The sequence below is a fragment of the Neofelis nebulosa genome, chromosome 3 (genome assembly GCF_028018385.1).
Source record: "Neofelis nebulosa isolate mNeoNeb1 chromosome 3, mNeoNeb1.pri, whole genome shotgun sequence".
Lineage (NCBI taxonomy): Eukaryota > Metazoa > Chordata > Mammalia > Carnivora > Felidae > Neofelis > Neofelis nebulosa.
In genome coordinates, this window is record NC_080784.1 from 85721723 (window position 1) to 85748979 (window position 27257).

The window sequence follows — 27257 nt, forward strand, 5'->3', positions numbered from 1 at the left end:
CACAACTGAAGTATTTAAACCACAAGATTAAATGAAATTACTTAGGAAGGGCCTGGGGACTAAAAAAAGGAAGTGCCCTAAGAAGTGGGTTTTGGAAGGTGCCGACACTGCAAGGTGGGGAGATAAGGAGGACCAGCAAAAAAGTGACCGAGGTGGAATAAACGTAAGAGGATATGATCCTGTTTTGGTTGAATTTTGGTTAGCAATTAGAGTTTATGAATATGAATGTTATTTCACTGAGTGCTTTATTTTACTTTACACCTCCCAAATATGACTTCTCTGGTAACAACACATACATGCCTCTATGAGTTATGGGGAGGTGTTCTAATTAAACTGATAATAATTAAATAGATACATATTAAAGTATGTCTATATACAGATAATGCACTTTTGTCCACTGTTCCATCAATAGAAAAATGTTACAACATTAATTTCAATTTTCATTATCCATGATTTGCTATATCACTTACATCCCATAAAGTATTTTTTGTCCAAGCACATACTTTGTCTTTCTTCTGGTTTTGTCTGATTGATAGTTGATTCAAGTGTTTGGATTCAGTATCAATTTCAGACCACTATAAAATAGAGTTTAGCTATATACTTTTTATCTCGATAATTAAATTATACTCATAACTTCCCATTTAAAAAGCTATAACTATTAAAATATATGACATGTTTAAAGAGTAAGGCACTGAATAGGTAGAGGAAATTTATGTATACTTAAAATTATTTTGTGGGTGGCGATATTTTTTTTCCCATACCATAGTATTTCACCCTGGACATTAACATTGGCTTTTATTGTGGAAAATGAATCTTTCTGCCTCAGTAGGTAAGATGCTCATCATTAGGTGACCTAATTGGGAGCATCAACAGCTGCTATGTAACTTTGCTCCAGTGGAGACTGACTTAGGAGGAGGGGGAAGGAGTTATGATAATGTCCTACCACCGGGGAGATTGGGGGAGGAAAGGATGAGGAAAGCCAGTATGCTGGGAAGGAAAAGATGAAGGAATGGTGGGGAAAAGTGAGGGGAGACAGCACTGGTAATGAGAAAGGACCAAAACAACTGGTGCTAGATATAAAGATGGAGTACAAAGATAGCCTTGGAAAGGGTATCATGGAAATTAGAATAAATCAAGAATAAGGAACTTGGAACTAAGAATAAGAAAAAGAACCTTTATTATTAAGGTCACTGAGTAGCAAGGTCAAGGGTGTAGAGGGGATTCACAGCCAAACCAATGGCAGCAGTGTCTCTAAAAGTGCTCAGCTGGGGCGCCTGGGTGGCTCAGTGGGTTGAGCATCTGACTCTTGGTTTCTGCTCAGGGCATCATCTCACAGCTTGTGATTTCAAGTCCCGAGTTGGACTCTGGGCTAATAGTGCTAAGCTTGCTTGGGATTCTCTCTCTCTGCCCCTCCCCTGCTCTCTCTCTCTCTCTCTCTCTCTCTCTTAAATAAATAAAACCTTTTTAAAAAATAAAATAGAAGTGCTCAGCTGTGTCTCTGCATCAGGATTTTCACCGAGATGGTTTTTACAAATGCCACAACCCACTGAGGCAGAATCTCAGTGCTGCCAGGGAATCTGCATTTTTTAAGCAAATACCCAGACCCTCTCCTCATCCGCAAGTGAATTGTATGCCTGCTCAAATTTAAGGACCGCTGAACTAGCAATAGTGGAAAGAACATGTGAGAAATAAATCTGGAAAAGGTATGTAGTAGACTCAACTGGAGAGGAGAGTCTAAAATAATTTGCAAAGCAAGAAATATGTAGAAAACAATGAAATTAGATAACATTCAGCAATAAAGTAACAGTGAACTGGCAGGGAAGTATGATATGAGTAAAGAAGGAAGGCATTGGGGACAGGAGTCAAAAAGAATGCATGGGAGTAAATTAGGAGAAGCAAGAATGACCCACTCAGGGAGGACAGTTATGTGAAGAGGAAGATGGAAGTCTACACATGGCCTCCAGAGCTCTGCTTTCCAAGAGGTAAGCCGTGCGAGGCCTGTCAGTACCCAGAAGATGACACCAGAAAGCAAGTTATGACAGAAGGGCAGATCTGTGTAAAGGGACCACCAAGCAGCTACTACACATTGCTTTCCATGTCAGGCCTGTAGTTAAGTCTCTCTCCACTGTTAGAGGTGCTGGGTATCAAACATCATCCCCATCCCGGTGACACACTAATATCTTAAGATAATCATTTTCTTTGCAAAAATAACACAGTTGTTTGATTTCCTATGGATTGTTGTGGATTGAACTTTGTATCCCGTCTGAGTACAGATGAGTAAGGGAGACATCCCAGTTCGTGATTTTTGTTAGAGGTCTTAACACATTCCTGCGTGAGATCAGATGAGCTGGAAAGAGTTCTAGATAATTGGCAGGGACAACTGTTTTCTTTCTCCTCCTCACCATTGTTCTTTACCATTTGCTTTAATTTGCATTGAAATATGTACAATAAGTAGTTAAGTCATGTTTTATTTTTAAACTCTCACTTCTGAAATTTAAAAGTCTGTTAGTATAAAATTAAGAGCCAATTCTTCTGTGACACACACTAGCGATGTGTTTGTTAGCCTTCACAAAGCTGTACCCTTCATCAAATTCTTGTCCTAGCTTCTGAATAGTCTAAGCAACCAAGGATTTTTCTTTTAATCATTGAGATCAACCAACCAATCAATCAATCAATCAATGATAGGAATAGTCATTATATGTTTACAAAAGGAGTGTGGTCTTCCTGAAGAAACTGGTACTTTCCCCTAAAAATCATTAGCGTGAATGGAAAGGGAGAGTGCTCCCAAGATGTTAGTTTTTCTAACAGATTCTCATATTTCTAAATAAGAAATGGAATTCTGAGAATTTTAAAAATTTAACTTGTAAATGTAAAGAAAATAATAAATACTCAACACAGAATGCAGGATGTATGAAAAGTGCTTGGACAGTTGACTGCGGGAGGATGCAAACAAGTTCTGTGAACTTCCCTCTTTTTTTTTTTTTTTTTTTTCTTGTTTGGCTAGTATCTGTTGGGTTTATTTCTTTCCCTGCTGGAATGCTTCCTTTGTCTTTCCTAATCCAAAGATTCCTTCCTTTTGTGGAATCCTTACCCCCATAGTATGCTTGACTAATTCTTAGATGATGATTATAAAAGTCAGATATTCCTCAGTTGGTAATCAGTTTTAAATTTTGTTTTTGCAAGTTAAATTAGAAACTACTAGGAACAAAATGGGTAGAGGCAAAATAGCATAATGAAATTTTTATGCTATAAATATTTTTCTATCCAATAAAATTCTCCATATGCCCACTTGGCATTAATTTGTTTTCTCCCCATTTCTCAGCTATTAAAGTTTACTAACCCTGCCCTACGTATCACAGGGGTGGGGGGAATATAGGTAGTAGTTATTGAATGCTTGCTCTGTATCAGGCACTATTTTAGGTATTTCACATGAATTATGATCAGTCTTACCCACCTCTTAGAAGTTTTGTATATTTATTCCTAATTTCCTGAAGAGGAAACTGAAGCTTGCCTAAGGTCACCTAGCTACAAGGGAGCAGAGCCAGGATTTATATTCAGATTGGCCTGAATATAAAGGCTTATACTTCTCACTTGGATACTAATGTGACCTCAAGTTTTCTAGTGATTAACAATAATTTGTTTTGAATATTAATACCTGACATATGTAATTATAAAGAATCTTCCTGGCGGTTGAGCAGAACTGAATTTATTTCACTTAAAAATTTTAGGGTCACCTGGATGGCTCAGTCAGTAAGGGTCCAACTTCAGCTCAGGCCATGATCTCAAGGTTCATGAGTTTGGGCCCACATCAGGCTCTGTGCTGACAGCTCAAAAGCCTTGAGCTTGCTTTGGATTCTGTGTCTCCCTCTCTCTCTCTGCCCCTATCCTACTCACATTCCGTCTCATTCTTTCTCAAAAATAAATAAACATTTAAAAATTTCCAAAAAAAAAAAAACTACAAAAAAAATCTTGGTCTTGAAAATTGTCTTGGTTATTTTACCTAAAAAAAAACCTCTTAGGACATCGTAAAATTCTCTTAGAATAGTTCTTATCTGTTCAAAAGGAAGTCATGCTATTTGGAGTTCTGTTTCTCATTTGCCATCTGGTACTGAGAGCTGCAAATTCTTTCTGCTTTTTGTGTAACTTGCCTTTATCTTTGTTGTTCCAGTACTGGATACCAGTTTATTTACTATTCACCTGAAAACACAGCCAAAGCAAAAGAAGTTCTCAGCAACATCAATCAACTACAACCTCTGATAGCAACCCATGCGGACCTCCTGCTTAATTCTGCAAGCCAGCATTCTCCAGACAGCCTGAAGAATTCTTTAAAGATGCTTTCAGAAAAAGTAAGATCCAAATCACTACTACAGTGGGGAAAATGAAATACCCAAATCCCCATTGGTGTTGCTTTCTGCATACATTGCCTTTCACAGCATCTGGAAATGTAAAATAGACTAGGTTAAAAAGTAAGCTTCAAAGTATTGCCACAGGATCAAAATGAATTGGCCTCATTCTCTTTCCAAATCTTACTAAGCATTAATTTTTTTTTTTTTTTATGTAGGAAATGAAACCTGTTATTGGCTGATATATATTTTCTCTTTTTCTTGACATCTTTCATTTTCTTTGGCTCATGGTCTTATTAAGTGAGCTAAATTAGATTTTAAAAATTATTTTCCTCTGGTGATCAACTAATTTTTATGCATATGAAGCTATACATTTGAATAGGAATGTCACCTCATTTGAAAGCACCACTTTGATGTGGATTCTTATCAGTGGCATGGGGTAATTCCTCTGCTTTGGTTTGCTTTCTACAACATTATCTACTGGGAGAAGGTTTTAAAAATTTCCAAAAATATTAGCTCTTGTTTGTAATGTAGTGGGACCTAAGCCGAATTTTTCTTTCAAAGGTGACTTCCCCCAGTATATACAAAGAGAAGAAGTAGTCTGGCATGAGGTAAATCATCAACATCAACTTTCATAACTAATTAGGGCAGCTGAAAAGTACAGAGAGAACCAAGATTGAAAAGACAAATTGCAGCTTGATTTTAAATGTAAAACCGGGTGTCCTGGAGTCCAATTCCAATACACTTATCCTTAACCTTCACATTCTGAGGACATCTTGCAGTTTATTATGAGATACTTCCAATAAATATGCCCTTGAAGAAACTGAGCAGAAACAAAATTCTCATGGTATCATTTTAGAATAAAACAAGTATAGTTTTTCATGTCCCTAAAGAACAGATTGATGGAAAGTTGGGTATTATATATGTATATATTTTTTATTCAAATATGTCAATTTATAATATGAATACCTGGTGCTTATTAAACATTTTAATGTATGCATTATCATTTATTTTTCTTATAGAATGAAACTAATATCTATTTTCCTTAAAAATTAGCTAATGTCTATTCAAAGAGGTCAAATAAATTACGTCATAAATTATAAAGTGAAAAATGAAAATCCAAGACTTCCAGTTCAAAATGTAGCATTCTTTCTATGACATAACAGGTACTTCCATCATGAAAAGAAAAGAAAAAATTGACCCAAATTTTACCGATACTCTACGTTGCCAAATATTGCGCTTTATGACTTATATTATTTCATTTAATCTTCAAACTTAATTTTCACATTGTGAGTACATATTAACTCTGCCTCACAAAGGAAAATGATTAAGGCTCAGAGAAGTTAAAAAGATGTATGAAATCACACAGCTAGATGCAAACAAAACCAAGATTCAAACCCAGGTCTGGTTGACTCTGGAATGGAAAATCCTTCTGATATCCTATGGGTTATATATGTGTTTTGACACTTCTTTTTTAAAAATTTTTAAACATTTTTCGTTAGGCATACTTCTCAGTAATACTTAAGTATCTTAATGATCGATAAGTATGGCTAATTGTCAATAAATATGTTAGGACTAGAAAAAAAAAAGAGGGAAAAGAGGGGAGTGTTGTATATAGTAAAATAATATAATTTCATTTGAGTTGATTTCTTTTTTTGATTTGCAGATGATAGGAGGTTTTTCTGGGCTCACTTAAGCAGAAAATTTTAGCAAATGGCACATCACTGCAGTGATTACAGAGCAGTATTTATATTCTTCCTGTGCATTGGGCCAGGGATTTGTCATTTCATACATCATTCACACCTTGCTGCAGTGATTGGGGAGAGGGGTGGAACAGGGTATGTATTTTCTCCTTTAACTCAGCATTGCTCCCAAATTTTACCCTATGTTTTTCTACTGAGTAGACAAGCTTCACCTACTTATAAGTCTGTCAACCTTTGAAATCAGAGGGATCTTTTTTTAGTTTGCAAGCCATGCATTACTTTACGAATTTATGCCTGGAATTTCAAAGAATTATCTAAGTTAACAGAGTTTTGCATAATCTATGGAGGCAGCTAATAGCTTACAGTTTTAAAAAAAGTATGATCCGTGAACTTAGCATAAAAGATAAATAGTCTCAATATTTAATACTAGAATATTTAGCTTAAAATATTTTGGGGTTTTATTGTTGTTTTAAGATTTTATCTGTAGGTAATCTAAACCCCCAATGTGGGACTCAAACTTATAACCCCAAGATCAAGAGTTGCATGCTCTATCCCCTGAGCCAGCCAGGCACCCCTAAAACATTCTGTTTTTAAGATCAGGGTCTTGCACACTGTGGGTCAGAGCATAAAACGTTTCTCTGTTATTAGTCCCCTTGTTTCTTTTATTGAATCTGAACTGGTATGTTTAGAAAATAAGTCATTCAGTTGTCTCTGGAGCTCATTCATGTAGCATATTCAATAGGAATTATCTATGTTCATATGCATCAGGGAAAGTCCAAGCCCAATATGGGAGAGTTCTCTGTATTGACTAAGGAGACTGTGTAGGGCTGAGGGAAGCCCATGCGTAGTATAGTAGAAGGCATTCAGTTGTTTTGTAATGAGATGGAATCTCTCCTGTTAGGTAACATGTAGCTTCTGGAGATGATAGCAATGGACACATTATCAGATCAATTTATGCTCAGAGTCTGGGGATGGAAGCAAAGGACAACAGAGAGATCCAACTGCATATTGAATCTCAGAGGAGCAATATTTGTAGATCCAAGGTCAATTCACATCATCTCTACTGTTAATGATAACCAAGACTAAGACTAAGGCTCACCAGCAAAATTCCATTCCTCTAAACATTTATTGGTGGAGAAAACAAACAAACACAATTTATGAAAAGTAAAAATATTTACTGAATTCATACTAATTACACTAGGTGCACAAAATGGAATAAGAAAGGTCTATTCTTGTTCTTCCCAAGAGATTCAAGGTTCTTGAGATAATGGTTATGATGCTAATGATGATGACAATAATAACTAACATTTATTGGAGGTTTAATAACTGTGAGTGAGACGTTATTACAACATTTTACAAGTCCATGAGGTGGGCACTATTATTTTCAACATTTAATCTTTCTAATCCTATGAAATAGGTACTGTTTTTTTTTTTTTTAACATTTATTTATTACTGAGAGACAGAGAGACACAGAGTGTGAGCAGGGGAGGGGTAGAGAGAGGGGGACACACAGAACCTGAAGCAGGCTCCGGGCTCTGAGCTGTCAGCACTGAGCCCGACGCGAGGCTCGAACTCACAAACTGTAAGATCATGACCTGAGCCGAAGTTGGTCGCCCAACCAACTGAGCCACCCAGGCGCCCCATGAAATAGGTACTGTTAGTGTCCTTATTTTATAAAGTAGAGGAAACCAAGGTACAGAAATATATATAATGCACCCAAAATCACACAACTTGTGAGTCTAGCTCCATATGTTGTGAGCTTAACCACTATTCAATATGGTCAAATGTTCCATGAGTTCCATGATGGACACTTGCATATATGATTAAGGAAACAAGTAGAGAGGTCAGAGTGGGAATAGGAAAGATAAAACTGAAATTCTGTAAGAATAAGAATTTTCTAAAAATTTGTCATGTCCTAATGTGTACAAGTGTAATTAAATTGTTCTATTTTTTTAATTATTAGCATGCCTTCTTATGGATGACTGGGTTTGATCCTTGCATATTAATTCATGAAAATAATAAAGAAATTATTTAATCTTATATAGGGTCATAAGAAAAGGAAAACTGAGTTTATATGAATAATTTTAACAGAGAAGACAAAGGATAGGCCAAATTTTTAACATAAGATCTGAAAGGTTAATAATTGAGTGGGTTAAAAATGTATTTTCCTGGGGCTCCTGGGTGGCGCAGTCGGTTAAGCGTCCGACTTCAGCCAGGTCACGATCTCGCGGTCCGTGAGTTCGAGCCCCGCGTCAGGCTCTGGGCTGATGGCTTGGAGCCTGGAGCCTGTTTCCGATTCTGTGTCTCCCTCTCTCTCTGCCCCTCCCCCATTCATGCTCTGTCTCTCTCTGTCCCAAAAATAAATAAAAAACGTTGAAAAAAAAATTAAAAAAAATGTATTTTCCTTTTTGCTAGACTGAAAGTATGCAATACTATGAAAAATAAAAGGGAGAAAAAAGTAATGTGACTAAATTTGAACTGAAAAAATAAGGACTTAAGAGATATAGGTATCTATCTCTCACAGCTTAGATACATGTGTGACATCAACTTTAAATGCTCATCACATTTTCTATCCATAGAGATGGAGAGATCTTGTGTAGAAAATCATTATTATTCTTGCTCATCAAAAAACAGTATTGAGCACTTAATTGTGTGTGGTATTGTACTAATGCTGTATGACAAATGCTACGTAGACACGGACCTTAACTTTTATAACCTAAAATTTAAAAGAATGGGGTGTTTCACATTATGAAAATTGCTAGATGGTAAAAAAACAACAACAAAATGATTTTGTTGCTAATATTAGAGGCTATGCTCACAGTATATTTGAGAAAATCTCACAACTTCTAATTCCTAGTGTCCTTTAACATAATATACTGAAACATCCTGTGTATTCCAAAAGCAAAAAACAAAAACAAAAACAAACAGCAGCAACAAAAACAACAAAAACATTTCAGTCTAGCATTTAATTCAGGGTACTCTTAGAAATGTTCTGGTTGTTTTGTTTTGTTTTCTTAATTTTGTTTTAATGACAATACCAGGAAGCCAGTATACTAAGAAGTTGAAGATATAAATAATATATTGATTATGTTGATTACTTAGATACTGAGAAGGAATTTTTACTTTTATTTCCTTCAGTCACTCCTAGATCTATCTCAGTTCCAAACTAAACAGAACTTAATGAGTAGAGGTTCTTTTCTTTGCTTTTTTTTTATAGTTGGTGAAAGTATACCTGAATGTATATAAAAGTATAAATGAAGATGAAATTTCATGATAGAACTCCTATTTCCTCTTCTTATACTCCTCGTTAAATGGTAAACATTTCATTGATGAGATCAGCATATACCAAGCAACCAATTAAGCAGGAATATATGACCCACAACCAGAAGAAAAATCAAGCAATAGAAACAGACCCAGAAATAATAGAGATGATGAAATTAGCAGATAAGGATCTTACAACAGCAATTATAAATATAGTCCATATATTTAGGGAAGCAGAGAAACACACAAACAGGATGAAGAGGAAAATGGAAGATTAAAAAAGAATAATACAGAAATAAGAAAAATATAAAATATAATATTTGAAATAAAAACATGTACTAGGTAGAATTAGCAGATGGGTCACTTCAGAAGAATAAATAGTGAACTTTCAAACATAGTATTAGAAACTATTTAAATGTAGTACAGAGATAAAAAAGACGTAAAAACATAAATAGAATATGAATGACTTATCCAACAATACCAAGAAGTCTAATATGCGTTAATCAGAGTCCTAGAAGAAGCAGAAAGGAAAATAGAAAAATACTTGCTGAAACGATGATGGAAATTCTTCAAAATTTAATGAGAAAACGAAACTATAGATCCAAGAAGCTCAATGTACTCTAAGCAGAATAAACATTTAAAAAAATGCAGGTACATCATCAAACTACTGAGAAACAGAGATAAAGTGAAAATTGAGGGGGAAAAGGCACATTATCTGCAAAGGAACATATAACAGAATTATTCACAGGCTTATTAGATGTTCTTATAGAGTAACATCTTCAAAGTACTGATACACACACACAAATTATAATTCCTTATCTACAGAAGATATCTTTCAAACATAAAGATGAAATAAAGACCATTTGGACAAATAAAAACTGGGAGATTTCATAGCAAATTTGTACTACTACAAATTTTAAAGTAAAGTCTTCAGGCCAAAGAAAGTGATTACATGGGGGGGAAAATGGATCTACAAAAGAATAAAGAGTACCAGAAATGGTAAGTATGTAGACAGATATATTTTTTAAAAAACCAAACTCTAATTTACTTAAACATATTTACTCTTTAAAATAAAAATAATACTGAATATTCTGTGGTTAGTAACTTTCTAGGGTAAGCATAGCTATCAATATAATGGAATAGAGAATCTAGAAATAGACCCACACATATATGTTCAAATAACCTTAGAGAAAGGGCAAAGAAAATTCATTGGGAAAATGATGTATTCTTAACATAAAACTCAGGAACAATTGGATATCCATATGTAAAAAAAAAAAAAAAAAAAAAAAAAAACCTTTCCATATCTTTACCTCACATATCTATAAAAATTAATTCAAAACAGAGCATAAATCTTAATATACAAGCTAAAAGAAAGAAGCAAACAGACAAACTTCTAGAAGACAACATAGGAAAAACTTTTTGTCATCTTGGATTAGACAAATATTTCTTGGAACACAAAAAGTATGAACCAATAAAAGAAAACACGTGATATATAAGGCATCATCAAAATCAAAAACTTTCATTAAAGTTTTCAGGAGACATTCAGATGACATTATTAAAAAGTGAGAAGGCAAGTCTGGACTGAGAAAATATTTGTAAACAATGTATCTTACAAAGGAAATCATCAGAATACATAAAGTATTCTTATACTTTAATAATAAGACAAGTGACTTAATTTAAAATGGGCAAAAAAAATTGAAATGATATTTCATCAGAGAAGATATATGGATGGCAAATAAACACATGTAAAGATGCTCATCATCATTTGTTTTTAGGGAAATACAGATTTAAACTAAAATGAGGTAATACTAACTACCCACTAGAATTAAGCTGAAATCAAAAAGGTTAAGCATATGATGAGTTGGGGAGGATATGAAATGACTGGAACATTCATATATTACTTACATAATTACTTGCACACTTTGAAAAACAGTTCAGCAGTGTCTCATAATGTTTATATAAATATATATAATAAATATAAATGTGTGTCTGTATATATGTTTATATATACATTTGTTTATATATGTATATGATCTAGCCATTTCACTCCTGGTTATTCACCCAAGAGAAATTCTCTTTTGTAAGTTGGAAGGTCGTTGAGTGAGGAAGGACTGGAGACATGCTTTGTGAAGATGATCCTCATAGAATAGAGAAGCTGAGCTAGACAGTGGATTTGAATTATTGGACATTATTGGGCATTACAAAATGTCAGCATTCCTCTTGGGGGAGCTTGCTAAAAATACAAATTCTCACTCAGCTTCTGGGCTGGGACTCAGATGTCTACATTTTAATATTAGTGACCTTGAAGAACATCCCATAAAACAAAGCATTAGCTTAGGAAAAACAAATCAATCAGTAAGGAGACTATGGAAAGTATCCACATGGAATGTAGAAAGGATCTTAACTGTAGAAAGGACTAGCTGTGGACATAATCTTTGAAATTACTGAAAAAGCATAACTTGTAGAAATTAATGACGAATCTAGAAGATGAATATTGCTGAAGATGATCCAGACATTTGGGCGCTGAGTTGCTGCATAATGATGACACCACACAGTTTGAAAAGCTGGGAAGAACACATTTATTGAAAACACTTGAGATTAGGCTGTGACTTCTAACCTTGAAAGACTTTCAGGTGGAAACAGGTGACAGTACTGGTTCAAGAGGTGGATAGAGATGGATTTTAGAGACTGTGGCATAAAGAGGGTAGTTGAAGCTATGGGGAAATGTGTTATATATCTAATGGGGAAAAAAATGCTTTCAAGAAAGTGGTTTAAGGTCCCTTAGGATTTGTTTACCATATTTTGAATGAGTCTGGGATGATGAGTCAACAAAGGAAACTGAAAAGATCATTCAAGAAAGGGGAGCATAAATAGAAGAGTTCACAGTTTACAGTGAACTGCTATGAGGTTTCATAGGTAAGCATTGTAATTTTGTGCAAACTGGAGAAAAGTTGCTATGTGATTTAGCCAAGGTCAAGTGCATAATTTGTATGATCTGCCCAGATGTCAAGTAACTCTCCTGAAGGTTCAGTGTTCTTTTCTTTAGGGAATGTAGAAAACATACATATTTATGTACTAATTCCAGAGTATAGCACTATTGCCCTATGCAATAATTAAAGTATATCAAAATTTTAAAAATAAACAGACTTATTGTGGTGATAGTGTTGCAATATATTCAAAAATTGAATTCTTATACTGTATACATGAAACTAATATATGTTAAGCATATCTAATTTTTTTAACGTTTATTTATTTTTGAGAAGAGAGAGACAGAGCATGAGCGGGGGAGGAGAAAGAGGGAGACACAGAATCTGAAACAGGCTCCAGGCTCTGAGCTGTCTGACGCAGGGCTTGAACTCACAGACGGGAGATTATGACCTGAGCCGAACTCAGATGCTTAACTGACTGAGCCACCCAGGCGCCCCAAGCATATCTAAATAATAAAAAAGAAACCAAGTGATATTAGATAGGGACCATGCAGGTGATGAAAGTAAGAGAGGCTAGTTGGGTGGAAAATAATAGGGAATGGTAAGGTCGGGGGAAAAAAATAAACAGGATTCTTTTTGTCATATACATGACTACTAAAATAATAATCACCTGTTTGTCATTGGCTCCTTCTGTCTTGCAGGTGGGGTTAGGCATCGCTTTGAATTTTTTCATCGAAAAAAAGCTTTTAAATAGTATGAGACTTTGCTTAATTTGTTGAGATCTCTAGTTAAAAAGGGTAGTTTTAAATAAACATATTCCTAAGTATTCCTCTGCCCTTAATATTTAGGAACCTAGGAAATTCATCCCCAGAAGAAGTAATTTTATTGGGTTTTTACTTGTAGGTAATTCTGTGTGTTACTTTGAAGAACATTTGCATGAGAACATGAATTGGAAAAATGTCAGGAAGGCAAGAAAACATTTCATTTTTAAGATACCATTTCTTTCTCTTTTTTAATATCAAACAAATGAAATGATCCACCTTAGGTACAGAGTTTATGCTTTTTTTGCTATATTATTAAACTGTTTTAAATAAATTGATTTGCCTACCCTTATGATAACATGTAGACAGCCTTTTTCCTTTCATTTAATGCAGTATGAGCAGAGTCAGAAAAGGAAAAAGGTTTTCAGTACTTTGAGTCAATAGGCAACTCCACATCCTTCCCATGACTTTGAACTTCCTTAGTGTCATCTCTGTTTCAAGAACAGCAGCATACAGATGTATTGGAATTGAGTGATTACGTTAATCCCTTCAAGCTAATTTATTTTGAGTGTAAAACATCAGGATCTGCATTGGTCTACATTTACTAAGTAGTGCTAGTCAAGAAAATTTCCAGGTCATATGGATATAGTAATGGAATTTTGGCTATTTTCTATCAAAGTGCAATTCTCTGCAAAAGATCATGGCTATTCATAGAGTTTCCAGTCAGATGAATTTTCCAATATAGACACAAACGTGTTTCTATAAGATTTTGTGTGTTCATTCAGCTACCCCCCCCACCAAGAAAATTCTGGGTTGTAAAATTGCACGAATCTACTGTACTATCTTTCATGTCTTTGGTGATAAATCAACTCAAATGAGATTTGAATAAATGAAGTGGAATCTCTGTGCATGCATGCAATGGGAAGAAAATGATGGCAATTATAAGAACTTTAGATTTCATTGGGTGTGAATATATATTCAGCTACATAGTAATTAGGTGATGTTATGGAGACTGGAGCTGTAGTAGCAGGAATTCAAAGAAGGCAAGCTGTTTTGCTCTAAAAATAAGTCAAAAGAATTTATTGAATGTATCAATAGAGAAATAGTTTAGTTAAGCTGAATGGAAGTAAATTTGCATTTTTAAATATTTAAATTCACATTGATGGATCTATCCAGGCTCTATGAAAATTATGTAAATAACGTTTCCTTTCCCTATTTTGTTATAACTATATTGCCTTGTGTGAGTACTGTCTAGCTACATTTTTCATCAGTATTTTTTTTGTATTGTTCATTTTCATTTTAATACTTCATTGTGAACATCAATTAATGCTTCTTTTTATGCCTTTTCACTATAAGCTCCCTTTTAATTTTGTTTTCCTAAATTATTACCAAAATATTTTTCAATATTTTATTCTTGTATATCTTTTTTTAAATATTTATTGTCTACTTACCTTCAAAGTGCTTTCAATACAACTAATAGATTAAAAGAGCATTTAAAAACATCAGTAAAGTTTAACAGTGAAGATAGTTACACTGACAATTGTAGACGTGATTAATTATAGGAGCAAGTAGATGTCCAAAGCTCTCGAGGAGCTTGGGGTTAAGGAAGAAAGGGGAGAAGGACAGAAGTAGGCAGGTGATGGTGGGTTGATAGGTGGGGTGGAGTATGGGGAAAAGCTACTGAATTTGTTAGAAAACTACAGCTCTGTTCCCTTTGTGTTACTGGTAAGCAGTCTGTTCTAGGACAGGACACCACTCTTCCTTTTTAGTTTCTTTACCTGGTTAATGAGAGGTCTGACTTTAAGGTCTTATGCAACTGTAGAATTTCATGATCTATTGCAAAGACTTAACTATGTAGTCCTGTTAGCATATGTAGTCTTATTAACACAGTCTTATTAGGCAATTGTTTTGAATGGGGTTTAACTGGTTTTCTTTAATTGCTGACACAACAGGGGTTTTTAAGGGATAATTTAGTAACCATTTGTTAGACATGGCACTGTTGAATGCATATTGAGAATACGCCAGTAAATGATTACCTTGAGTTACAGTGATGGTGAAGTCAGCATTACATCCAAGTGTCTCATGAAATGGTGATGATATCAACTATTATTCAAAATAATGCTATGATTTAAAGGGCTTCTTCTCAACAGATTACAATATGTGATTGTGTTAGCAATATGAGTCAATGTTTGAGTTACTACTCTATTCTGAACGAATAGATTGTTAGACCACATGCATGTTAAGTGTAGTATAATACAGAAGATCAATTACTACATCATCCAGTGTAGTACAGGGTGAAGCTATTAAACATTTCATCAGGAAATTGCAAAGTACTGTTGTAAAATTCTTTATTGTTGGGAAGCTGTCATTTCTATAGTACTTACTAGGTATTTACCACCAGCTTGTAAAATCTACCGTAGCAAGTTTCACAGCAGCCTCATTAACATTGAGCATTAGTGAAACCATTTGGTGGAGGAGACAGTTTAGGGGGTGATGATAAGGAATAAAAGTCAAATATTTTCATGGGAAAACTGCCTGTACCATCTCTACTATTGAAATCTACTCAGGATGCTAAAAAGAAAAAAAAAAGTTTTCCTGCCTCTGTTTTTAAAGATATATATTCCTTTCTTTAGACTTTCACTCTGTTTAAACTATAGAATATACATAGTCTGATCACATTTTCTTTTAAGGTGCATTTGGAATTACTTGAAAGGTGCAGCAGGTAGACAGTGTTCAAATGATTACCTCTAGTGAAATTCATCTTCAAGGATAGAATTTAGAATTAAAAGAGAGGGGGCTGAGGAGACAGCTGGTGTTTATAGTACCCACAGAACCTCAGCATTAACTTTTAGAACAGGAGGACTCAAGACCTTGGCATCATCCCAAAACTCAACTATTTTCATTGATTGGTATGAATCATTTTCTCTCTCTGTCGCCTGTACTTTTTCCACCATGCACACCACTTATGTGCCAACAAATCTGCGGTTGACCTTTTCATAGCTCTATGCTGAGATGCCTACCATGGTGTTTCTAATCCTTGTCAATTTCTTTCCAGACAGAGCTTTTTGTACATGCCTTCAAGGATCAGTTGGTAAGAAGTGCTCTTTTAGCCCTCTACACTGCCAGGCCAGGAGGTGTCCTTAAGAAACCACCCTCTCCTAAGAACAGCACAGAGGAGAGCTGTCCCCAGGACCCACCCCCACCGATGAGAAGGCAGGACTCCATACCACATCATTCAGACTATGATGAGGAAGAGTGGGTAAGTCTCTTGCACATCGCTTGCCTCCTGATGTTTAGTCCTGAGAAGTCAAGCAAGAAAGATCAGAAATCTCTCCTCTTCATCAAAACAAGTTGGAAAGCAGTCCTAATACAGATTGTGGATAAATAGGCAACATTTTTCCTTGGGGAAAAATTATAAATGGAAGTTTTATTCCTGATCACATTTATTTGGCATAAAAATTTATAGTTACATAATACATAAATATACATATATACACACATAAATATACATATATATATACATAAATATATATATATAACCATATATATATTTATGTATATATATATAACCATATATATATATGTATATATATATAAAACCAAGATGTCATTAAAGCAAAGATGCCACAATTACATGACCTATAATAGTTTTCTGTATTTATTGCCAAAGTAATATGAACTATTAAAATTGTGTTTTTTAGAAAAAGAGTAAAAAATCACTTATATTCCATTACTTCTTGCAAATATTTTCTTACTGCAATCTGGTGTTTTAGTTCTGGACGAACTTCAAAAGACATTCGCGTTTACATAGCAGTAGGCATAGAGATCTCTTAAATCCTTCTTGTTCGTGATTATATTATTTAAAAAAATATGTTGTCCAGGTGCTCTGAAATTGGCAAAAGGATGGCCACATAAAAGCATCTGAAAAAATAGCTAGTATAGGCAAAAAAAAAAAAAAAAAAAAGATAACATGATAATAGAAACTCTAGTTGGACAGAATAAAAGAAACATGAAGGTGCTGGCTAAAAGGGAGCAGTGTTATTCCTGAATTAATACATATTAATTATCCAAGAACAAAGTATGTGCATATCACACACACAGAAGAAAGCTCTTTACTGTATCATAAGTTTAACCAAGAAAATAATATGCTAGCCATGTTAGATGTTAAACAGTTAATGATTACTTTTCCTGCCATCCTAGAATTTAAGAGCGTTTGGGGAGTAAATTATTTGAAAGGCCCAGGTCTCTCAAAAAAAATTGCTGTCTGAAGGGCTGTGAAAGTGATGGCTGTTCTATCTTTTGATAAAACTTCTATCACAGGAAAGACAGAGCTGGGTTGCTAGAAGTAAATGCTGAATAAGTATTTGTTGCTGCTGATTAAGATTGCGCTTCTCCCACTGAGAAGTTTTCAGAAGAGCAAATCTAATATTTCTCCTTTTTGCCTTCACCTTCTTCTTCAATTTATTCACAGCTCCAAGGCGTATGTACCTCTTAACCTCTCTGAAGTTCAATTTTCTCAACTGTAAAGTGAAAATAACAGTACTTGTTCTGTTCAGCTCCTTGGGTGGTCATGAGATAAATGATTTACCTGTGCAATAATGCCCCATTATGTGGGAAGGCCTGGAAATGCATTGTATTACTTTAGTATTGTTGCTATATGTTTTCTTTTTTAAGATGCATAAATTATATAATCTTATTATGGAGATTAATACTATCTCTTAAAGTAAATGGGGAAACTGGATCTATCATAAAATGTGTGTTGTAAATTTTAAAGAGTTTGAGTAAATATAGAAAAGAACTTGTATTTTATTGAATTAAACATATGATGTCAACCTTATGACAAATAGGTACCATTTTTATATTATGTCAAGTAAAAATTTTGAAGTTGGGTATCTTCTGTTTTTATAATTTTCACCTTGCTTTGTTATGCAAATTCTCCTCCACACCTTGCCATTCTCCTGCTGCTCAAAAGTGTCCCTCTCCATCCCTCCCTCCTTATTTCCTTTTCTTTAGATAATTTTTGAGACCTTCTATATTGTAGGTGTGTGTGATTATTATTAGTAGTTTACTTGTTTTGTTATAAAGATGGTGAAAATTGAGGATGTTTATATTCCAAAAGCCATTTGAGAAGCAGAGAGGTGATGAATGGTAGAGTGAGGTTTTTTCTCCATAAAGAAGAGACTCAATTCTAGCATACAGGTGGAAGGCAGTCCTGGGCAGAAATGGGCTCTTCTGCTGAGACTATGAGGAGAATATAAGGATCAGTTTCACTTTTTTGAGGGTAGATGAGGCTGGATGGCTTCTTTTTTGTTTGCTTAAAATATTTTTCTAGCTATATTGAGATATAACCAACATATAATATTGTATTAGTTGAGTTGAGATAATGAGTTGAGAAATAATTACCATACTAAATTAGTTAATATATAAGATTTTTTTTGTTGATGAGAACTTTTAAGATCTACTCTCTTACAACTTAAAATGTACAATACTGTGTTGTTAACTATAGTCACCATGCTGTGCATTACATCCCCATGACTTATTATCTTATAACTGGAAGTTTTTATACCTTTTGACCCCTTTTACCTATTTGCCCTACCACCCCGAACCCTCACCTCTGGCAACCACCAACCTGTTGTCTGTTTCTGTGAGTTTGTTGTTTGTTTGTTTTTAGATTCCACATATAAAAGAGATCACACAGTATTTGCCTTTCTCCATCTGACTTATGTCACTGAGTTTAATGCCTTCAGGGTCCATCCATGTTGTTGCAAATGGCAGGATTTCCCTCTTTTTGTGGCTGAATGATATTTCATATATTTACCACATTTTCTTTGTCCATTCATCTGCCAGTGGACACTTAGGTTGTTTCCATATCTTGGTTATTGTAAATAATGCTTCAGTGAATGTGCAGGTACCGATACCTCTTTGAGATCATGATTTCATTTCCTTCGGGTATATACATCCTCAGAAATGGAATTGCTGGATCATATGGTTGTTCTAGTTTTAGTTTTTTAAGGAACCTCCATATTGTTTTTCAGTGGCTGCACCAATTTACATTCCCACCACACCACCCAGGGTTCTCTTTCCTACACATCCACACCAGCATTTGTTATCTCTTATCTTTTTGATGATAACCATTGTAACAAGTATGAGGTGATATGTCATTGTGGTTCCCTGATGATTAGTGATATTGAGCACCTTGTCACATACCTGTTGGCTATTTGTGCGTCTTCTTTGGAAAGATGTTTATTCAGTTCCTCTGGCCACTTTTTAATTTTTTTTTTCTGTTGAGTTGTAGGAGTTCTTTATATTGTTTGGATATTAACGTGGGTGCTTTATTTTATCCTTAAAGTAGAATCTCATACAAAGAGAAGGGGAGGAAGAGGATAGGATGAGGAAATGGGTAAAAGTTTCAAATTGGCACCCCAAAGACAATGGGTAGAGGTGCTTACTAGCAACACTTAGAAAAATTAGGAAGAATTCCAATCCTTGTGATGGGCCATTCAGGGTTGCATTGGACGTCCGTATGGTTGTTGGCTTATCCTTTATTATTCTTTTTGGAATACTTTAGTCTCTTGACACTAGGAAAAAGTCTTACTGATTTTTTTTCTTCCAGTTGATGTGGACGTGTCTTCTCAGTTTCTTGGGTGTTTTGGTTTCCTTCACAGACAAAAGGGTCGGATAATAATAAATATCTGTATCTCCCTATCTCCTTTCATATAATTTCTGAATTTCCTCCAGAACACACTGTTGCTAGAAAGTATACGAATACTTTGTCTAAATTTACCACAATTATAAGGAAAATCTTTCCCACTCAGAAAAGTTGCTTCTCTCTCCTCCTAATGTAATTTGCCACTATTTGCAAGTGTAACCAAGTTTGGTTGTTATATAACATTCTGATTGCTTTTCCATAGCAATTACTTCCTATTGAGAAGATACCTTTGTTAAAAGATAGAAATCCCTTATTTAAAAAATAATTACCAAAGTCATAGCCATTTAACATTCTTTTCAAAGCTTTATATAAATTTGAAAAGATGAGGGGTGCCTGGGTGGCTCTGTCAGTTAAGCATCAGACCCTTGATTTCAGCTCAGCTTATGATATCATGGTTGGTGAAATCAAGCCTTGCATCAGGCTCTGTGCTGACAGAGCAGAGACTGTTTGGGATTCTCTTTCTCCTCTCTCTCTGCCCCTCCCCTGCTTGCTCTCAAGCATGTTCTCATTTTCTCAAAAGAAATAAAGATAAGATAAGATACAATATGATACGATACGACACGATAAGATAAGATAAAAATTGAAAAGATGAGTAAATCCAAACAAATGTAGCTAATTGAAAATGCCTTTAGACATTGTGCTATTAAATGAATTAGAATCAAAACTTTGTGTACCATTTTTCTTAGTTAATTGTTAGAAAAGTTTCAGCACTAATCACAAGTCTAATAAACTTCCTGAAATAATTCAGTGTTTTATATTAATTTAGTTAAGGTTCTGTGGTATATGAAGGTATTCTCTGGTCACTTAGGTTGGTTTAGGTTTGCACATAAGATTACAGTACCTCCATTTTTTAAAAAGCATTTTATTTAATGTCTTATAATGACTGTAGTTTTAACAATTAACTTGAACAGCTGCATTTAGCATCTTAAAATAAATATAACTAAATATATACTAGTAAATTACTCTTGAATTCTACTCTGTTGATACATGTAAAAACCTTTCTTTTTGAGGTTAGAAGAGAGAATATTAATTCTAAGTCAGCAGTTCTCTTTTCAACCTGTTTTGTTGGCAAAATTAATGACATATGAATCTGGATAATAATTATCTAGTCAATATGGAAGAGATTGAAACTAAAATGATCATGGACCAAAAAAAGTGTCTGTTATTTGCTGAATTGTACTTATTTAATGATTGAGTGCTTTAAAGATTTATTTTCCTGAAAAATTAGTAAACAATTAAACCCAAAGCAATGTTGGGATTTTATGGCAATCTGTGCAAAGAAATAGACTAATATGACATTCTTCATTTTTTTAGCTGGTAAAAATGACATATTGCTTTTCTTTCTCTTTATCTCTACAACAGATGCTTCTAGCAGCTGGGATTCCAAGATTAGTTTGTCCAAAATATGAAAGCATGTCATCCAACTAAAGTATTAAGTTGACCCAGTTTTTGTGGCTTCCAGTAATTATACTATTCTCTAGAACACTGTGATTTAACTTCAACATTACTACACTGATGGGTTCAGGGCTAAATCTATCTACCCTCATTCAAAAATTGTTAAAAACAAAATAAACTTCTGATCATTTATATTCTGTTTCATTCAGCAAAGAGCAGAAGTAAGAAAACTATTCTTATTACTTAGCCATATCCCAAACCCATTTTTTAATTGAACTAAATTTCTATATCAGGCAACTTTTCAGCATCCAAATTACCCAGTTAATTCCCTTCTTCATGTTGTAAATGTAAATCAAATTTTAAATTTTCAGTCCATGCTTAAACTAGGGAAACATTTGTTATGCCTTCTATGGTAAAATATGTTTATGTCACATGAGCACAGATGATCCACACTTATCTATAATACATTTTCAATAATGTTATAGATTATAGAAGCAGTAGCATAAATTTACAGTAATATTTATGTTGGACATAGTGTTAATAAATTCCATATATAACCTGAAAAAAAATTGTGGTTTCTCTGTAGCTCAGTATTCCCAAAGATTGCATTTTGGAATGAGATTTACATAAACCACTTTCTGGTATGTTCTTTACCACCATCTCACAGTCTATTTTGTACTACAACTTTCTCAAATGATGTCTGGATCAAATATGAATGCTTAAGCCTGACAAGAGTATTGATAGAGCTATTTATATTGCCATAATTAGTAACTGTAAGCATACATAGTTGCAAAATATTACTATTGAGGACAAAACACACTTATCCAGCCAAATACCCCCACAAGAAATCTGCAGTGATCTGTATTCTCAACTTCACTTGCCATCTTCTGTCTCCAACGTAGACCTTATCTCTAGGAAAAATAGTTCAGGCTGTGCATAATGCAGAGGTACCTATGCAAATTAATAATTCAAAATATACTCTGTTCAGTTCTCTGGCTGGCTAGAATTATTTTATGTGAAACCACTAACCTGATCTTGATAAGAAGGAAATAAATCTCATTCTTCAGAGGTAATTAATTCTTATAGACAACTCGACCACTAATTTAACTTTCCTAAAGCAGTACCTTATAGCTTAGTTACCTGAATGAATAAAATCCCCACTAAAGTATGGCCATTTATTTCAAAATTTTATGTTATAGGTAGATAGATATAAAATATGCATTCAACTCCAAAACATTTTGTGTAATAAAGCATTATTCTTGCATCTCGTGATCACACAGCCTCATGAACACTGAATTATAATCATTTGTGTGTGTGTATATATATATATATATATATATATATATATATATATATATTTCTTCATGTATTCATGGTCTTTATAAGCTCCTAGGGGGCAAAGTCAGCTTCATGTTCACTGTTGTACCCCACAGTTAGCAGACCATCTGCACAGAAAAGGTGCTCATTACTTATTTGTAGAATATATTAATGACTTTGGAATTTGCCCTCAAATTATTCTTGTTTACCTTCTTATTTTGGAATATGGAATATTCAACTTTAACATAACTTTGCACTGTGTCAGGTACCTTTTCCCTACTAGAATTCATGAATTCATCTGGGGATTCTGTGTCTCTCTTGTAATCAAAAGTACCCAGCTGTATCCTTCTCTCCTTAGTGTATATTTCCCAGTGTCGTAATCAACTCAAGAGGTGACTGTACAAGTCAACTTCCAATATCTCCAAACATATAAAGCAGTAAAATTCAAATTAGATACATGACATCAGAGATGACCAAAGAACATGATGAAGAACATAAGAACATGATGAATTAAGGCTTTCAGAAACTTCCGGAAACCCTGTGGTGGCAATTTTAATTTTATTTGATTATTCATGCACCAATTACAAAGGTCCTAGTTATACAGAAATAATTTTAGATGTTACTCAGCAAATATGAATTGGCAGTGACTATTTTCCCCTTGTCCCAGCTTTTTCTTTTTCATCCCTAAATCACACATAATAGGGTTGTCTGCTTTTGTTAATCTTATAATGAGAAGGGGACATTGGAAGTATCCACTCACACAATCAGAAAGGGCAGGCAAACACAGGGAGAATTGGGCTAGTTGTTACCTATGTGGCAGCTGAAATGTGTTCTATCATCTGTTTTCTTGATGGATGGGAAACATTCCTGAACTTCTCCAGTCCATTTCACCCAGGAGAAATGTGCTTTGAATACTTATCCAATATGAAAGTCCACAAAAGGTGATTAAGCAAAGTTCATGACTGTCCATTAAAATGCACAAATGTTCTATTAAAGAAAAGAAACCCCAAAAGAGATCTTTATGTGCATGCATATTCATGAAATCCTGACAATTTCTAGATTTTCCCACATGAAGTTCATACGTTCACCTTCAGCTCCCTGTTTTATAGCACCTAATACAGTGTTTTATACATACTCGTTCAATGTATTTTTCAGAGTTAATGTAGAAATAAATGAATAAATGGATTTGCTGAATCAGCAGTTCATCCTCCCACTCAAGCCAGTATTTTTAACAGAGATATTTTATTTTTATTAATGTAATGGCAATTTTCCTGTGTTTTTTTTTATACTGGATACCATCATCTCCCTTAGATACTTTATTGACTCTTAAAATGCCTGATTCAACATCAGATATTTTTATTTTTCCTGTATATAATGAATATGCAAATTTGTATACACATACTTTAGAGATTTGTGATTACATTCAAATCAATCACTCTTAAACTTTAGTAATTTTTTTTTTCCTGAGGGAGAGATGGGGAGGGGGGTAGAGGAAGAAGGAGAGAGAGAATCCCAAGCAGGCTTCATGCCCAGTCCCATATGGTGCTCGATCTCATGACCTTGAGATCATGATCTGAGCCCAAATCAAGAGTCAGATACTTAATCAACTGAGCCTCACAGGCAGCCCAAACTTTACTGTGTTCTAATGTAAATAGTGAGGCATTATTTTCTATGTACAAATTTTTGAATATCCATAATTTAATGAATAGTTAAAGAAATGAGGTATTTTTAGGCAGACTACTAACTTGATATATCAGGGAACATTCTGTTAAACAAAATCAATCCTCGAAATTGATTATATGCAACACACCAACTGATAATGTCATATAATTCAACCAGTTGTGTAGCTAATGGTGTGCAGATAACATCCAATTACCAATTTAAAATTAAGAGCTTTACTTAATCAGTGGGTTTTTTGTTATTAAACAAATGCTTTATTTAATGTTTTCACCACATTGAAAGCATTAGCATGATGTGACCTTTACTGTAGGGAACACAGCCAATCAGAGTATGAGCTTGGTTCTAACTCTAATTTGGAGATGTATATCATAATACTTACTATAGTTGTATCCCTTTACTTGTAAGTCACAGGTTGTTTAGTCAATCAACAGATGTTAATTAAGTGTACAATAATGCTATCAGTTCTTGGGGGAAAGTAAATTAAGTAGAAAATATGGCTCCTGGCCTCAAAAGCCATATCATGTAATTCAAGTGAATGGCCAGCACTCATAAACTAAGAAGAGATATTGAAAGACATGGAATCTTTCCCAGAATGCAGGTGGTTGTGTGATACACATTAAACATGTTAAAAATATTCAGAGAGAAGTTATATGAAGGTTGGAGAAGATGAAAAAAATAATCCCTTCCTTCTTTCATTCCTTCTTCATTCACTCATTTATTCATTCTTTTATTTATCTATTACCTGATGACTCCTAGCACCTGAGAATAAAAGGATTAATAAATAATAGTCATTCCCCTCATAGAGTTTGCCAGAAAGAAAAAAAAATGTTAAGCAGAGATAGAATAGAATGAACCATTCTTGGAGATGATGATACTTGAAAAGGCGAGAATCTGGATTGATGGAAGATGAGAGAAAGCATTCCAAGCATAAAAAGTAGTATGTGTCAGGATAGAAATATTAGTTCCTCCAAGGTTTCCTTCATATCTTTGATGTTCAGCACTGAGCAAGCTTGTAGCAGATGCCCAGAAAATATATGTTGAGCTAATTAACAGCATGTTTCTAGGACAGCAAGGAGACTGACCTGGGGAAGTTTTCGTTTTGAAGATTAACGAGAAAGAAGAAGAGATATGTAGGTCGACACAACTGCAGAAGTGCCTCCAGGCTGAAGAATGAATACTTGCTGCAGTACAAAGCCTGCTTTTGATCAGAGGACTGATGATATGAGCATGGTGATTGATGAGGGTGAATGTACACTCATGTGTAGACCTGGCTGTATGATAGCTGATAGGATGGGTCTGGCCAAGAGCCAGACCAGGACAATATGGGGAGGTCAATACTACAGAAATAGTAGCTGACTATCAGAATCTCACTTATATGACTATGGACTGAATGTCAGGGTGAAGTCAGTAGTGTGATGATCTGGAAACAAAGGTCAGGGATTTTTACATGAGTAATTAGGTTAAGCTAAGTAGGAGAATCAATAGGAAGCAAAGGTTGGGTTATCTCAATTCTGATGGATATCACATGTCTGGCTATTCTTACAGGATATGATGTGTATGTTTATATGTGTATTTGTGCAGGTGTGTGTGTGTGTGTATGTGTGTGTGTGTGTGTGTGTGTGTGTGTGTGTACTACCTACTGTGGGCCATACGTGTACCAGTTTGTGCCATAGAGTATTTTAAGTGCAACTCCTTTTTTACCCAACATTCTTAAAGTTAGGATTCAGAGAGAAGAGCTATCAAGCTCTTGAAAGAGCGAAGGTTTGCAGTGTTGAGGAAAGAGGCCAGTTGAGTACAAATTACTCTCAGTTGATTCAAGGATACACTGAAGTTTATCTTTGAAGATGTGATTGGCCTTATTAATTCACTGGCTGGTTCTAATCAAAGTACTCAAAAATTGGTAATGACAAGTGAGAAATTATGTGTAGAAATATAGATACAACAAAGCTACTTTGGACCCCATTTCAGTTCTGGGTTAGTCTTCACATTCTTGCTGATCAAAAATAGGTCCTAGAAAAACTGATCAGCTGCTAAGCATTGCTGATTTTTTAAATATATTTTTTAAAGTTTATTTATTTAGGGGCACCTGGGTGGCTCAGTTGGTTAAGCGGCCGACTTCGGCTCAGGTCATGATCTCGCACTCTGTGAGTTTGAGCCCCGCGTTGGGCTCTGTGCTGACAGCTCTGAGCCTGGAGCCTGTTTCAGATTCTGTGTCTCCCTCTCTCTGACCCTCCCCCGTTCATGCTCTGTCTCTCTCTGTCTCAAAAATAGATAAACGTTAAAAAAAATTAAAAAAAAATAAAGTTTATTTATTTATTTTTGAGACAGAGAGAGAGCATGTATGTGCACATAAATGGGGGAACGGCAGAGAGAGGGAGAGAGAAAGAATGCCAAGCAGGCCTCACACTGTCAGCACAAGAGCCTGACATGGGGCTCAAACTCAGAACCATGAGATCATTACCTGAGCTGAAATCAAGAGTTGGATGCTTAACCAACTGAGCCACACGGGTGCCCTCTATTTTTATATTTTTAAGTGAACTGCTGATCCAAAGGGGTCAAGAATTCTTTGGATGCCACCAAGCTCATAAATGTGTGACATGCTGAACAAACACCATTTTGCTCACTTTGCCAGGTGCAAAGTCTTACTAACTACTCACTAGTACATCCATTAAATTTGTGCACCTCTTGGGGCACCTGGGTGGCGCAGTCGGTTAAGCGTCCGACTTCAGCCAGGTCACGATCTCGTGGTCCGTGAGTTCGAGCCCCGCGTCAGGCTCTGGGCTGATGGCTCGGAGCCTGGAGCCTGTTTCCGATTCTGTGTCTCCCTCTCTCTCTGCCCCTCCCCCGTTCATGCTCTGTCTCTCTCTGTCCCAAAAATAAATAAAAAACATTAAAAAAAAAAAAAATTTGTGCACCTCTTGCCACTGGGCTTGGCCTCCATGTTAACTTAGGTCCTAAACCAGAAATAAATAAGGACCAAAATCAGCACCTGACTCAGAATGGATTAAATACTGCTACTAGTTCTCCTGACTTTGTGCCCTCATTGCTGAGAAATAGTTTATAGCCACTCACTTTGACGAAGTTCAATTGTCTTAAGGCTCCATTAAGGTCAAGGACACCAGTTAGCCTCCATTTAATAAAGGTTAGACTGTAACCCACCA

The 27257-nt window shown here is 35.0% G+C and overlaps 1 protein-coding gene across 12 annotated transcripts in view; it reads left to right on the forward strand.

Moving 5' to 3' along the window:
• INPP4B (inositol polyphosphate-4-phosphatase type II B) overlaps positions 1–27257 on the forward strand; it is a 775173-nt gene that overhangs the window by 633664 nt on the left and 114252 nt on the right. For all 12 annotated transcript variants that reach the window (XM_058721302.1, XM_058721291.1, XM_058721289.1 and 9 more), the window contains 2 exons: positions 4169–4346; positions 16051–16254. In XM_058721302.1, coding sequence (XP_058577285.1) covers positions 4169–4346; positions 16051–16254 — 382 coding nt within the window. The remainder of the gene's footprint in view (positions 1–4168; positions 4347–16050; positions 16255–27257) is intronic.